A 13737-nucleotide genomic window follows, 5' to 3' on the forward strand; every position below is an offset into this window, starting at 1 on the left:
AGTCTAATAGACCACCACACCATAATCATGGGAGACTTCAACACACCTCTCTCGCCACTGGACAGATCTTCCAAACAAAAGTTGAATAAGGAAACTATAGAACTCAATAACACTATTAATAACCTAGACCTAATTGACATATATAGAGTATACCACCCAACATCAAGCAGTTACACTTTTTTCTCAGCAGCACATGGATCCTTCTCAAAAATAGATCATATATTATGTCACAGGGCAACTCTTAGACAATATAAAGGAGTAGAGATATTACCATGCATCTTATCTGATCATAATGGAATGAAACTGAAAATCAACGATAAAAGAAGGAAGGAAAAAGCATACATCAATTGGAGAATGAACAATAGGTTACTGAATGATCAATGGGTTATAGAAGACATCAAGGAGGAAATTAAAAAATTCTTAGAGATAAATGAAAACACAGACACAACATATCGGAATCTATGGGACACACTGAAAGCAGTTCTAAGAGGAAAATTCATTGCTTGGAGTTCATTCCTTAAAAAAAGAAAAAACCAACAAATAAATGATCTCATACTTCATCTCAAAATCCTTGAAAAAGAAGAGCAAAACAACAGCAAAAGAAGTAGAAGGCAAGAAATAATTAAAATCAGAGCTGAAATTAATGAAATCGAAACAAAAGAAACAATTGAAAAAATTGACAAAACTAAAAGTTGGTTCTTTGAAAAAATAAACAAAATCGACAGACCCTTAGCGATGCTAGTGAAGAGAAGAAGAGAGAGAACTCAAATTACTAGCATACGGGATGAAAAAGGCAATATCACAACAGACACTTCAGAAATACAGAAGATAATCAAAAACTATTTTGAATCCTTATACTCCAATAAATTAGAAGATAGTGAAGGCATAGATAAATTTCTTAAGTCATATGATCTGCCCAGATTGAGTCAGGAGGATATAGAAAACCTAAACAGACCAATATCAATTGAGGAGATAGAAGAAACCATCAAAAGACTACCAACTAAGAAAAGCCCAGGTCCCGATGGGTATACAGCAGAATTTTACAAAACCTTTAAAGAAGAACTAATACCAATACTTTTCAAGCTACTTCAGGAAATAGAAAAGGAGGGAGAACTTCCAAATTCATTCTATGAGGCCAACATCACCCTGATACCTAAACCAGACAAAGACACTTCAAAGAAAGAAAACTACAGACCAATATCTCTAATGAACCTAGATGCAAAAATCCTCAATAAAATTCTGGCGAATCGGATACAAAAACATATCAAAAAAATTGTACACCATGATCAAGTAGGATTCATCCCTGGGATGCAAGGCTGGTTCAATATACGGAAATCAATAAATGTTATTCACCACATCAATAGACTTAAAAATAAGAACCATATGATCATCTCGATAGATGCGGAAAAAGCATTTGACAAAGTACAGCATCCCTTTATGTTCAAAACTCTAGAAAAACTAGGGATAACAGGAACATACCTCAATATTGTAAAAGCAATCTATGCTAAGCCTCAGGCTAGCATTATTCTGAATGGAGAAAAACTGAAGGCATTCCCTCTAAAATCTGGAACAAGACAGGGATGCCCTCTCTCTCCACTTCTCTTCAACATAGTTCTCGAAACACTGGCCAGAGCAATTAGACAGACGAAAGAAATTAAAGGCATAAAAATAGGAAAAGAAGAAATTAAATTATCACTATTTGCAGATGATATGATTCTATATCTAGCAGACCCAAAAGGCTCTACAAAGAAACTATTAGAGCTAATAAATGAATTCAGCAAAGTGGCAGGATTTAAAATCAACACGCATAAATCAAAGGCATTCCTGTATATCAGCGACAAATCCTCTGAAATGGAAATGAGGACAACCACTCCATTCAAAATATCTTCAAAAAAAATAAAATACTTGGGAATCAACCTAACAAAAGAGGTGAAAGACTTATACAATGAAAACTACAGAACCCTAAAGAGAGAAATAGAAGAAGATCTTAGAAGATGGAAAAATATACCCTGTTCATGGATAGGCAGAACTAACATCATCAAAATGGCGATATTACCAAAAGTTCTCTATAGGTTTAATGCAATGCCAATCAAAATCCCAATGGCATTTCTTGTAGAAATAGAGAAAGCAATCATGAAATTCATATGGAAAAATAAAAGACCCAGAATAGCAAAAACAATGCTAAGCAAGAAGTGTGAATCAGGCGGTATAGCGATACCAGACTTCAAACTATACTACAGAGCAATAGTAACAAAAACAGCATGGTACTGGTACCAAAACAGGCGTGTGGACCAATGGTACAGAATAGAGGACACAGAAACCAATCCACAAAACTACAACTATCTTATATTTGATAAAGGGGCTAAAAGCATGCAATGGAGGAAGGATAGCATCTTCAACAAATGGTGCTGGGAAAACTGGAAATCCATATGCAACAAAATGAAACTGAATCCCTTTCTCTCGCCATGCACAAAAGTGAATTCAAAATGGATCAAGGAACTTGATATCAAATCAGAGACGCGCCGTCTGATAGAAGAAAAAGTTGGCTACGATCTACAGTCGGTGGGGTCGGGCTCCAAATTCCTCAATAGGACACCCATAGCACAAAAGTTAATAACTAGAATCAACAAATGGGACTTACTCAAACTAAGAAGTTTTTTCTCAGCAAAAGAAACAATAAGAGAGGTAAATAGGGAGCCTACATCCTGGGAACAAATCTTTACTCCTCACACTTCAGATAGAGCCCTAATATCCAGAGTATACAAAGAACTCAAAAAATTAGACAATAAGAGAACAAACAACCCAATCAACAAATGGGCCAAGGACCTGAACAGACACTTCACAGAGGAGGACATACAGTCAATCAACAAGTACATGAAAAAATGCTCAACATCTCTAGCTGTCAGAGAAATGCAAATCAAAACCACCCTAAGATACCATCTCACTCCAGTAAGATTGGCAGCCATTAGGAAGTCAAACAACAACAAGTGCTGGCGAGGATGTGGGGAAAAGGGTACACTTGTACATTGCTGGTGGGACTGCAGATTGGTGCAGCCAATTTGGAAAGCAGTATGGAGATTTCTTGGAAAGCTGGGAATGGAGCCACCATTTGACCCAGCTATTCCCCTTCTTGGTCTATTCCCTAAAGACCTAAAAAGAGCATGCTACAGGGACACTGCTACATCGATGTTCATAGCAGCACAGTTCACAATAGCAAGACTGTGGAACCAACCTAGATGCCCTTCAATAGACGAATGGATAAAAAAAATGTGGCATTTATACACAATGGAGTATTACTCTGCATTAAAAAATGACAAAATCATAGAATTTACAGGGAAATGGATGGCATTAGAGCAGATTATGCTAAGTGAAGCTAGCCAATCCCTAAAAAACAAATGCCAAATGTCTTCTTTGATATAAGGAAAGTAACTAAGAACAGAGTAGGGACGAAGAACAGGAGAAGAAGATTAACATTTAACAGGGATGAGAGGTGGGAGGGAAAGGGAGAGAGAAGGTAAATTGCACGGTAATGGAAGGAGACCCTCAGGGTTATACAGTGGAGGGGGTAGAGAGAGAGGAGGGGAGGGGAGGGGAGAGGTGGGGAGGGGGGAGGGTGGATGATGGGAAAGGCAGCGGAGCACAACAGACACTAGTATGGCAATTTGTAAATCAATGGATGTGTAACTGATGTGAATCTGCAATCTGTGTATGGGGTGAAGGTGGGAGTTCATAACCCACTAGAATCAAAGTGTGGAATATGATATGTCAAGAAATTTGTAATGTTTTGAACAACCCACAATAAAAAATTAAAAAAAAAAAAAAAAAAAAAAGATGATGCTTCAATAATTATCTATATGTTATATATTGATGCTCTTATTTTTTGTGTGATTAGATTTCTCAAAGTGGACTGAGAAGATAATTTTTTTTGTAAATGTATATATAAATATATGTATATATGTACACATACATGTGTCTATGGAGAGAGAGAGAGAGAGAGAGAGAGAGAGAGAGAGAGAGAGAGAGAGAGGGAGGAATTGGGAATCCAATCCATGGTTTTGTATATGGTAAGCATGAACACAATCGCTGTGCTATATCTTCCACCCTGTTTATATAATTTAATTGCTATAGCAGAATTACTTTTCTAATGCTTGTAACTATTTCAAATGGCCTGAAAGCCCACTGAGATTCACCAATTGCTTTAAGTTCAAGAGACCTACAAATATACCGATGTGATTTTTAATTCAGTAGTACAAATCTCTTCAGTGAATAAGTAAAAAAGAAAAAAAAGAATTTATTTTGTAAAGGCCCAAACTAGATCACTTCATGGAGTTACACATGTTATAATACCAAGCTGCTTTATACTGGTATTTTTTCAAAGATTTATGCAGTGGTGGTTGCTAGAGAGCTATATGGGAAGTTTCTTGAACTCTCACTTGGAAGGAATAATCATAGTTTTCACCTATAGGTGCTGTTTAAGAGACTTTTGTTGCATTTGCATCTGTAGGCCAAAATATACTCTCCAACATTTTATTTTAAAAAATGAATGATTCTTTTTTGTTGTTTACTGTTGAAACTAATGGAATTCACTGATTATTCTTTTATATACGGTCCTTGGATCACCTCCAGTCCTCGAACCCTATTTACTGCATGATTCCCCCAACTATATTGAATATTCTGTGCTGTTGGCATCTCTAGGAAACTGACTCTGAAATGCAGTGAGGAGTGCAAACATCTGGGAAGGAAAAGAACTGACAGGATTGGCAGGAGGAGTCCTCCTACTTCCCAACAGCCCTCCTTCTTGCCCAGTGGGGAGCTCTGGAGTATACATTAGGGCATCCCACATGGGTCAGAAGTGCTAGATCCTTGCCCAGTCATTGACTGGAGACTCTTTAGGAATTTCTTCTTAAAGAAAAAAAATTTTTTGCCCTTGACTCAAAAGCTGAGGTTGACCTGGAAATGACAGCAGTCAGCTAAAGACATGCTTGGTAACTATGCAAACCTTTTCTTAGAGAGGAATCTCGGGAGCATATCTCCAGCTCTGCTACAATGGTATTAAAAAATTTGGTGTTTGGAAGCCTCAAATTGGGAGAAGGAATGTTCACATTTGAAATTACACACAAGGCTTTTCCAGATGTAAATAAGTGCTGCTTAATACTGATTTGTTTTCAACTCTAGTGGTTAAGGTAAAACAACTTGTACTAGAATTATTTGCAAGTTGGTATAACTTATGTGGGTAAGAGCAAGTTTGTATGAATTAGAAATTATAAAGTAAGTATACATTTCTCATTATTTATAATTAAATATGTATAAAATATCATAGCAGTATGGCTTAATGGGAATGCAATGAACATGCAGCAAGAATAAAATAATGGAGGTTCAAATAATGTTTCTCCGATTGTATATGTTTATTTATATATATATGTTTGTCAGGTTACAAATACTTTGTAAACATTAGCTTCTTTGTGCATAGTATAAGGGTGATAATTATGATGGCATCAATGATGCTGATCACAATATTATTCCTTCCATTTAAAGATACTGTAAGAATAAGTCATAATAGAATTAGTTGCCTGGTGTGGTGGCATATGCCCATAGTCCCAGCTATGTAAGAAGCTGAAGAAGAAGTATTGCATGACTCCAGGTGTTTGGTGTCAGCTTTCACAAAATAGCAAGACCGTGTTTAAAAATAAGTTAAAAAACATTAGAAAAAGATAATTATATTAGCTGTCATAATAGTCAAAATCAGAAACATCTGTCACAAATTTTAGCTTTTTAATTATAGACACTGTTTGAAGAGCTTTATCTTTCTCTATAATTTCATTTTTGCAAAACTTTGTAAGATGGAGTCTATGCAAATCTCCATTCCTCAAGTCAATACTTTAAGTGTGTTTTGCTTTTGTAGGGACATCAATTATGTATGTACTGGATCTTTTTGTTAGCTTCCCAATCGCCAGTTTTTATTCTAATGACTCATTTTCATTTTATTTTGTTCAAAATTCTTTTCTGTCTTTAGCCCTTACTTCAGTATCTTCTGTCTTTATCAATATCTTTGCTATCAACATTGTATTTGAGATTTTTAAAACTATCACCTTCCTGAAATCTGTCCATGAAGGTGCTACCAGTTTCTTTTGTTTTGCTGCATTCTTCTGAGCAGGCATAGTTTTTATTTCATGCTTTCCTTCCATAGAGACAGTTACTTTATGAGCTTTAAATATATTTAGACACATTTTTGGGGACAATTTACATCTGCTCTGTGCTGTGTTAGTGAATGTTCTTTCTGTGTTGTTTGCTTTTCTCGTCTCTTCCCTCCTTTCCTTCTCCAGTTTCTGTGTATTACTGTGATGTGGGGCCTTTTAATCATCTCCCATGTTTGCTAAGATTGTGTCTTTCTTGAGCAAGTTATCTGTGAGGTGTTTGGTTATAGAAGGGGACAGGCTGTGTTTCAAGGCAGCATAAATTACCCATGAAGAACACAAAACATTCTTTACAAACTTGGAGCTCCATCTTGAGCCAGATTCCATGAATTCCAACCTGCTTTTAAATTAGATCCCCAGGTGACATGGACACACTTTAAAGTTTGAGAAGCTTTGCTGTACAATGCAGTGTAAATCTTCATGCTAACCATGAGTTAATTTTTTCTTCCACAGCTCCCCTGCCATCAGATGATTAGGATTCACATGTACCATATTACCTTACTGGCAAGATAGCTTCCTAAAACTACAGTAGGACTATGTGATCCTTTGGTCATCCATGCCCACCTGCTTCTCTCTGTTTTAAAACATGTCTGGGGAAGTCTTTACTACCAACCTTCTTATGCAGTTCTCATATCTCTAAACAAGCGATTATGGTCACTACAACGATTCCAAAATTTAGCGTACATTCAGAATGTAGAAGCAGAAAAAACACACCATCATACTTATAGTGTTCTGTCTGGATCTGAACATTAAACTGATGGAAATAGATTGGAAATAGATATCAGAAAACTCTCACAAAGCAAAGAATAACCAGAGAAGCAAAGTTGATTAGTTATATATTGAATTGGGCAATCATAGTAACTTTTGAAGAAACAGTTACATTATTTTTTATTCTTTTCAGTTTTATTACAAGGAATTCTGTATGGCTTAAAATGTGAGTTATTTATTTATTTATTTATTTTTTGAGAAAAGCTAACACCAAGAAAACATTTTAATTAAACTACAGAAACAATGGTTATAGTACAGAATATTCATAAGCAAAACGATACACCATGTTTTTAAGTACTTACAAAGTTACAAACCATTTGCTTCCTTAACATTTTCCATATTTTAAGTTCATACATGAGGATGATCAGATTTACCATGGGTGGGGGGGGGCAGGGGAATAAAGGTGTATTTATCATCTAGATGTGCTCACTGTATGCTCCGTTATTTATATGCAAGGCCCGGGTGACTGGAAGTGCAGTTGTCAGGCATTTTAATAAACTGGACAGCCATTCGTTTCTGCACGACAAGGCATCTTTACACAGGAGCAATCAGGAGAAAACAGGAAACAGCCAACCACTCTGCACTGCAACACGCCACCTTAACAGCTAACCAGCATTACTCAACTGCTACACAACTGCGCCTAGTGCACAAAAATATATAAGAGAAGAGATTAGAATTGTGTTTGGTAAACAATCCTTTTAAAAAAAAAAATCAAGTCTTTTCACCTGAAGTCTTTATACAAATTTGGATTCAGATTACCATTTAGGTCTGAAGGTAAATAACATATAAACAAATTTACACCAACTTTTGTAGGTTTTTAATTTTAAGGAATGAAGGCAATGTTGAGTCAATCTCTTGACAGCTTTAGGCTGTGTGTAATGGCTGCACACGTTTCCTTAAAAGTCAGGAGGCCACAAATTAGGTTACCAATCTGTTTAATTTCGAACAAAAAAAGTCAGCACTATATAAACAAAATGAAATTTTACCTCAAATATCCAATCCAATAATGAAATCTGAAGTCGTTCACCTCACTAAATACAAGAAATTTGAATAACAGCAACAAAATGGCACATAAAATGAAGTTTGCCACCTGAGGCAAAGATTAAAACAAGTAAAAAGTTAGACAAATGTTACAAAATAACCTTTTCAACAGCCAGTTGCTTGTTCCAAGGACTCTTCGATGGACCGACGGACTGAGTATGTAGTCCTTTTTTCCCCAAGTCCTCTGTTATGCTGCTTTCGGATACATCATGTGCTCACGAGGACACGGCGCCCTCCTCCTCCGGAGACTTGGGCGGGCTCTTGGACCGCGAGCGGGACTTGGACTCCCTCTTGGACACTGGCGGCGGACTTCGGGAGCGGGACCGGGAGCGCGAGCGGGACCGGGACACCGACGACGACTTGGACTTGGACCTGCGCGCCGAGCGGGACTTGGAGGTGGAGCGGCTGCGGGAGCGCGTGCGGGAGCGCGACTTGGAGCGGCTGTAGCGCGAGCGGCTGCGGGAGCGGGACCTGCTGCGACTCCGGGAGCGCGATCGGCGGCGGCGGCGGCGAGGGCTGCGGCTCTGCCGGCCGTAGCCACCGCCCCCGTACCTGCGGGGCGGCGGGCCGCGGCGGCTGTGGTGCGAGTCGGGCGGGCGGCCGTAGCGCGCCATCTGCACCCGCAGCTCGCGCCCGTCCAGCACAGCGCCGTCCATGGCGTCCATGGCGTCCTCGGCGTCGCGCTTGTCGTGGAAGCGCACGAAGGCGAAGCCGCGGGACTCCTTGGTGTAGCGGTCCCGCGGGATGTACACGTCGCCCACGCGCCCGTACTTCTCGAAGACGCGCCTCAGCGTGTCGGGCTAGGTGCGGTAGGTCAGGTTGTCCACCTTGAGGGAGGTCATGCCCTCCACATCGGGAGGCGGGCGGCCGTAGCTCATGGCTCCGAGGCGGCCCGGGGCCCCGCGAACTGGCGCCGAGACTCTAACGGCCTGGGCGGGCCCGCGCGCTGCAGGCAGGCAGCGGTCTTCTCAGACCCGGGGGCGACGCCGCGCCCTAGCAGCTGCTTTCCGCGTGGAGAGGCCGGGAAGAGGGGCGGGCTGGCGGGCGTGCTAGCTCCGCAACTGGGAGCACCTGAGCAGCAACTCGTGAGTTATTTTAACAATAGTTGTATGGAGTTATTTTGGTCTTGACTAACGTCCTTGAGGGTAAGGATGCTGCATGTCCACATGGGAATTTTATCTTCTGTTTTTCAGAATCAATGTGAAGTTCAGTGTGGTCTTCTGCACCTGCTGTTTTTCAAGAGCCTTTAATTTAAATACTGAACATCAGAACAGTATATTTTAACCCCTTCAAGAATCTGACTGATGCTAAGCCAGAGGGTTGGGCTCCATACAAAGTGTGTCTTGCAGCAGATCTGTGGTGGGGTCTGGTTGCGTGCTGATGCTGCCGACCTGGGGCTCACACTTTGGAACCACAGCTCTGGAGGAGGAGGCTGAACTGCCCATGTAGCATCCCTTTTGAATCACATGCATCTTATTTTCTCACTGTATCTGACTGTTCCTCTCTCATGTTATAACTTAGGTTAAGATATGTGCTGTTTTAAAAAATATGACATTTAGATTCAAATGTCTCATTGTTTTTTGGGGTAATTTCTTGGAGCACAGTGACATCTTTAACTTGTTATTTAAAAACCCGAACTTCACTTCCAATAAAAAACTAGCTTTAATAAATCCAAGAACTAGATGATTAAACAAACAAACTGCAAAAGGCTTTCTCCGAAACTCTCAAACTCTCATCCCCCCAAATTCTCTCAAAAGTAACTCTGATCCCCAGTCCCATTCCACGGAATAATTATTCTAAATTGGTGATATACATTCCTTCTGATATTTCTGATGGATGTAAAAACAGTGATGTCTATACATGTGTGTTATTCAAATTAGAATAAGAGTTTATACTCTATTTTAAGCTTGTTTTCTCTGCTTTTAAGACTTTACTTTTCCTTTTTGTTTTAAATAAGCAAATCAGAAAATGTTAGAGTAGAAGCCAAGAAGGAAGCTTTTTATGGAAGTTGAAAAAGAAAATAGGGAAAATATGAGATGAGTGCTACCATTTAAAAATCCATTTTTAATAGTTCAAAATCTTTCACAGCATCTAATTAAAAAGGAGGCAACAATAGTTTAATATTTGACAGAAATAAAAATAATTCTCAATAAGAATCTGACCTCATAACTAGAACTTGGACTGGTATACTTTCTAGTTATAGATGTAAATCTAAATCTTCAAAGTATGTATAATAAGTGCAAGTCATCCAAATACAAAACAGTGCCAGATCATCCTTTACTCTATATTCTTGAAAATGAAGAGACTAATGTACTCATGAGTTTTTCACTAAAAAATGACCTGTAAGCCCTCACAACTTCAAAGTTCTGGGACTTAAATCAGAGAATACTAATTTTCCAACTCTTATTCAATTCATCATGTATGTGCAACCATGACAACAAAATCATAATTATGTTTAAAAAGAATTATTGCTCTTCCAAACTTTTACTTTAAGTCAAGTCCTTGTTATTAGCAATATTTAAACTTTCTATTTCAAAGTAATAAACACTAAAAGTCATTAAGTTAGTATTTAGCTTGGCATGGTGGTGCACACCTGTAATCCCAGTAGCTTGAGAGACTGAGACAAGAGGATTGCCAAGTTAGAGGCCAGCCTCAGTGATTTAGTGAAGCCCTCTGCAACTGAGTGAGACCCTGTCTCAAAATAAAAAGCCAAAAGGGCTTAGTAGCAAAATGCCCCTGGGTTAAATCCCCAGTACTTTGGGTAAATGTCCAAATGATGAGTTTTAAATTCAGCATTATCTTATCCTTAAAGTTAAGTTTGTAAACAAACAGTAAAAGTGCAATAAGTTAAAAAACCAAATAAAACAAAACCTTAGTTTAGTACAGCTAAAGCTTATATAGACAGCAGATATAAAATCTTGTTCACCAGAACCAAGCATCAAATAATGTCAAAGAACATTGTGAACCAAAGGATGCAGCAGAAAATCCTTATAGTTGGGTTGTGTTCTTGAGAATTTTTAAATTCCATTGTTCCCACACTGTATGTGCCATATCCTGAACAAACTCTATGAATATAAAGTAAGGCCAAGAAATTATGAATTAATGGTTAGTAAGATGTAATCTGCCTTACTGCTAAAGCTTCTAAGAAAAGGAAGAGCAGCACACATGTCACAGAGCTTAAGCACTGAAAACTAAAAAAGAAAAATTGCCATGGCTAGAGAAAATTCATGGTAAATAAAGACTTATCATATAATATGAAAACTTTCTTATACATTGTAAAGGTATACTGAAAAGGCTGGTAATGAAAAACAGTGATAACTGTAAAATATCATATTTGGTATGAAATAAGAGCTTATAGATTGACAGAAAAATATTCAAATGTCAAATGTCAACTACATTATACCTGATTGCCACTAACAATTCCATCAAAGTAGGTACTCTTTTAAATCTGAGACTGGCAACAATATTTCAAGAATTCAGTCAAATAAGCCAAACCAAAGCAAAACAGAAAAATTAGGTAATATTTATGGTAATAGCCTCAACAAATGGTAAAATTTATTTCTCTTTTTTGTTTATATTTTAGTTGTTTTCAGACCCCATAAAGAGTAGCTGAAATTTATTTTTTTGCATTTTTTAAAAAATTATTTTTTTAAATTTTAATTTGTTATATATGACAACAGAATGCATTACAACTCATATTACACTTATAGAGCACAATTTTTCATATCTCTGGTTGTACACGAAGTAGAGTCACACCATTTGTGTCTTCATACATGTACTTAGGGTAAGGATGTCCATCTCATTCCACCATCTTTCCTACCTCCATGCCCTCTTCCTTCCCCTTCCTCCCCTTTGCCCTATCTGAAGTTCCTGTATTCCTCCCATGTTCCCCACCCACCATCCCCATTATGAGTTAGCATCCCCATATCATAGAAAACATTGGCATTTGGGTTTTTGGGATTGGCTAACTTTACTTAGCATTATATTCTCCAACTCCATCCATTTACCTGCAAATGCTATTTTATTCTCTTTAATGCTCAGTAATGTTCCATTGTGTATAAATACCACATTTTCTTTATTCATTCATCTACTGAAGGGCATCTAGGTTGATTCCACAGTTTAGCTGTTGTGAATTGTGCTGCTATAAACATTGATGTGGCTACGTCCCTGTAGTATGCTGTTTTTAATCCTTTGGGTATAGACAGGAGAGTAGGATAGCTAGGTCAAATGGTGGTTCCATTCCAAGTTTTCCAAGGAATCTCCATACTGGTTTCCACATTGGCTGCACATATTTGCAGTCCCACCAGCAGTATATGAGTGTGCCTTTCCCCCCACATCCTCGCCAACACTTACTGTTATTTGTATTCTTGATAGCTGCCATTCTGACTGGAGTGAGATGAAATCTTAGACTAGTTTTGATTTGCATTTCTCTAATTGCTAGAGATACTGAACATTTTTTTTCATACATTTGTTGACTGTATATCATTTTCTGAGAAGTGTCTGTTCAGGTCCTTTGCCCATTTATTGATTGAGTTTTTGTTTTTTTGGTGTTTTTGAGTTTGTTATATATCCTAGATATTAGTGCTTTATCTGATATGCATGTGGTACAAATTTGCTCCCATTCTGTTCACTCTCTATTCACCTCACTGTTTGTTTCTTTTGCTGAGAAGAAGGCTTTTAGTTTGAATCCATCCCATTTATTGATTCTTGATTTTAATTCTTGCATTATAGGAGTCTTATTAAGGAAGTCAGGCCTAATCCAACATGGTGGAGATTTAGTCCTACTATTTCTTCTAATAGGCACAGTGTCTCTGGTTTAATTCCTAGGTCCTTGATCCATTTTGAGTTGAGTTCTGTGCATGGTGAGAGAGAGGGGTTTAATTTCATTTTGTTGCATATGAATTTCCAATTTTCTGATCTTTCCGCGCCGGCCTCAAGATGGCCGCCTTCTGGCGTCTCCGGCGCTGTTGAATGGCGAAAGCTTTATTGTTCCCTTCGGGCAGGAGTGTTCGTGTCCTCTATGGCGCTGTCAATAAAGAACGGCAGTTTGAATCGGTGCAGAACAGGAGGAAGATGGCGGCGAGGGGAGTGCATTGCCCCCGTGTGCTGCTTCACTGTGTGGGAGTATGACAAGTCAGGACGGCTAAAGGATATCTTGTTAGGAATTTCCAGCAATAGTGGGGTGCTACGGAACCTGGAGGAAGGATTTCCATCGCACGAGGATCGGCTACGGGGACTCAAACGCGAGAGGTTTGTCGCACGGAGGGTAACACTGCTTATTCAGCAAATCGCCCCGCGGCTAGAGTCTGCAGCGCGCGCTGGGATAGAGACGCAGGGTTACAGCGCTGCAGTTTCTGCCAGCCGCGCAAGCACCGTACTCAGGGCTGAATTCTGGGTTCGAGACGGGGGAAGGAAGCGGTCCATCTCGGTTCTCCACACCGGTCAGACCACAGAGGAGGCCAGCAGCCACCATGTTGGTAAACTGACGTCACCTTCCCTGTTTTCGACTGACCGCAGCTCATTCAGCCATAGAACAGGTAATTTCAGCCTGCAATTCACCTGCGGCTTGCAGACAGATTGCTAGGGTTCAGCGCCTGGGTGCTTCTTAGAATCTGATCTTATCGGAGCGAACACTGAGCGCGGGGCGGCCGAGTTCCGGCTCCCGGAACCGTCCCGGAACTGCCCTGGCCCAGGGCTGCGGAGCCTGCGGAGGCTGCTTCTTGGACCCTGCTCC

At 39.4% G+C, this 13737-nt stretch overlaps 1 protein-coding gene across 1 annotated transcript; it reads right to left on the reverse strand.

The window, feature by feature from the left end:
• Positions 1-7167: 7167 nt before the first annotated feature.
• On the reverse strand, positions 7168-9512 carry LOC124088512 (basic proline-rich protein-like). Its single transcript, XM_058576873.1, has 3 exons — positions 9489-9512; positions 8105-8924; positions 7168-7602 (listed from the first exon to the last, which is right to left on the reverse strand). The coding sequence occupies exons 1-2, from the start codon at positions 9510-9512 to the stop codon at positions 8211-8213; spliced, it is 738 nt and encodes a 245-aa protein (XP_058432856.1). The 3' UTR covers positions 7168-7602; positions 8105-8210.
• Between the last annotated feature and the right edge of the window lie 4225 nt (positions 9513-13737).

This window comes from Marmota monax, unplaced genomic scaffold (genome assembly GCF_021218885.2).
Source record: "Marmota monax isolate L192 unplaced genomic scaffold, Marmota_monax_Labrador192_F-V1.1 WCK01_AAM20220418_F8-fsc00061, whole genome shotgun sequence".
Taxonomy (NCBI): domain Eukaryota; kingdom Metazoa; phylum Chordata; class Mammalia; order Rodentia; family Sciuridae; genus Marmota; species Marmota monax.

Coding starts and splice junctions, on each gene's coding strand:
- LOC124088512 (XM_058576873.1), bottom strand. CDS start 9,512: ATGAGAGAGGAACAGTCAGATACA. Junction 8,925..9,488: donor GAGAGGAACAGTCAGATACA/GTGAGAAAATAA, acceptor CCAGGCCGTTAG/AGTCTCGGCGCCAGTTCGCG.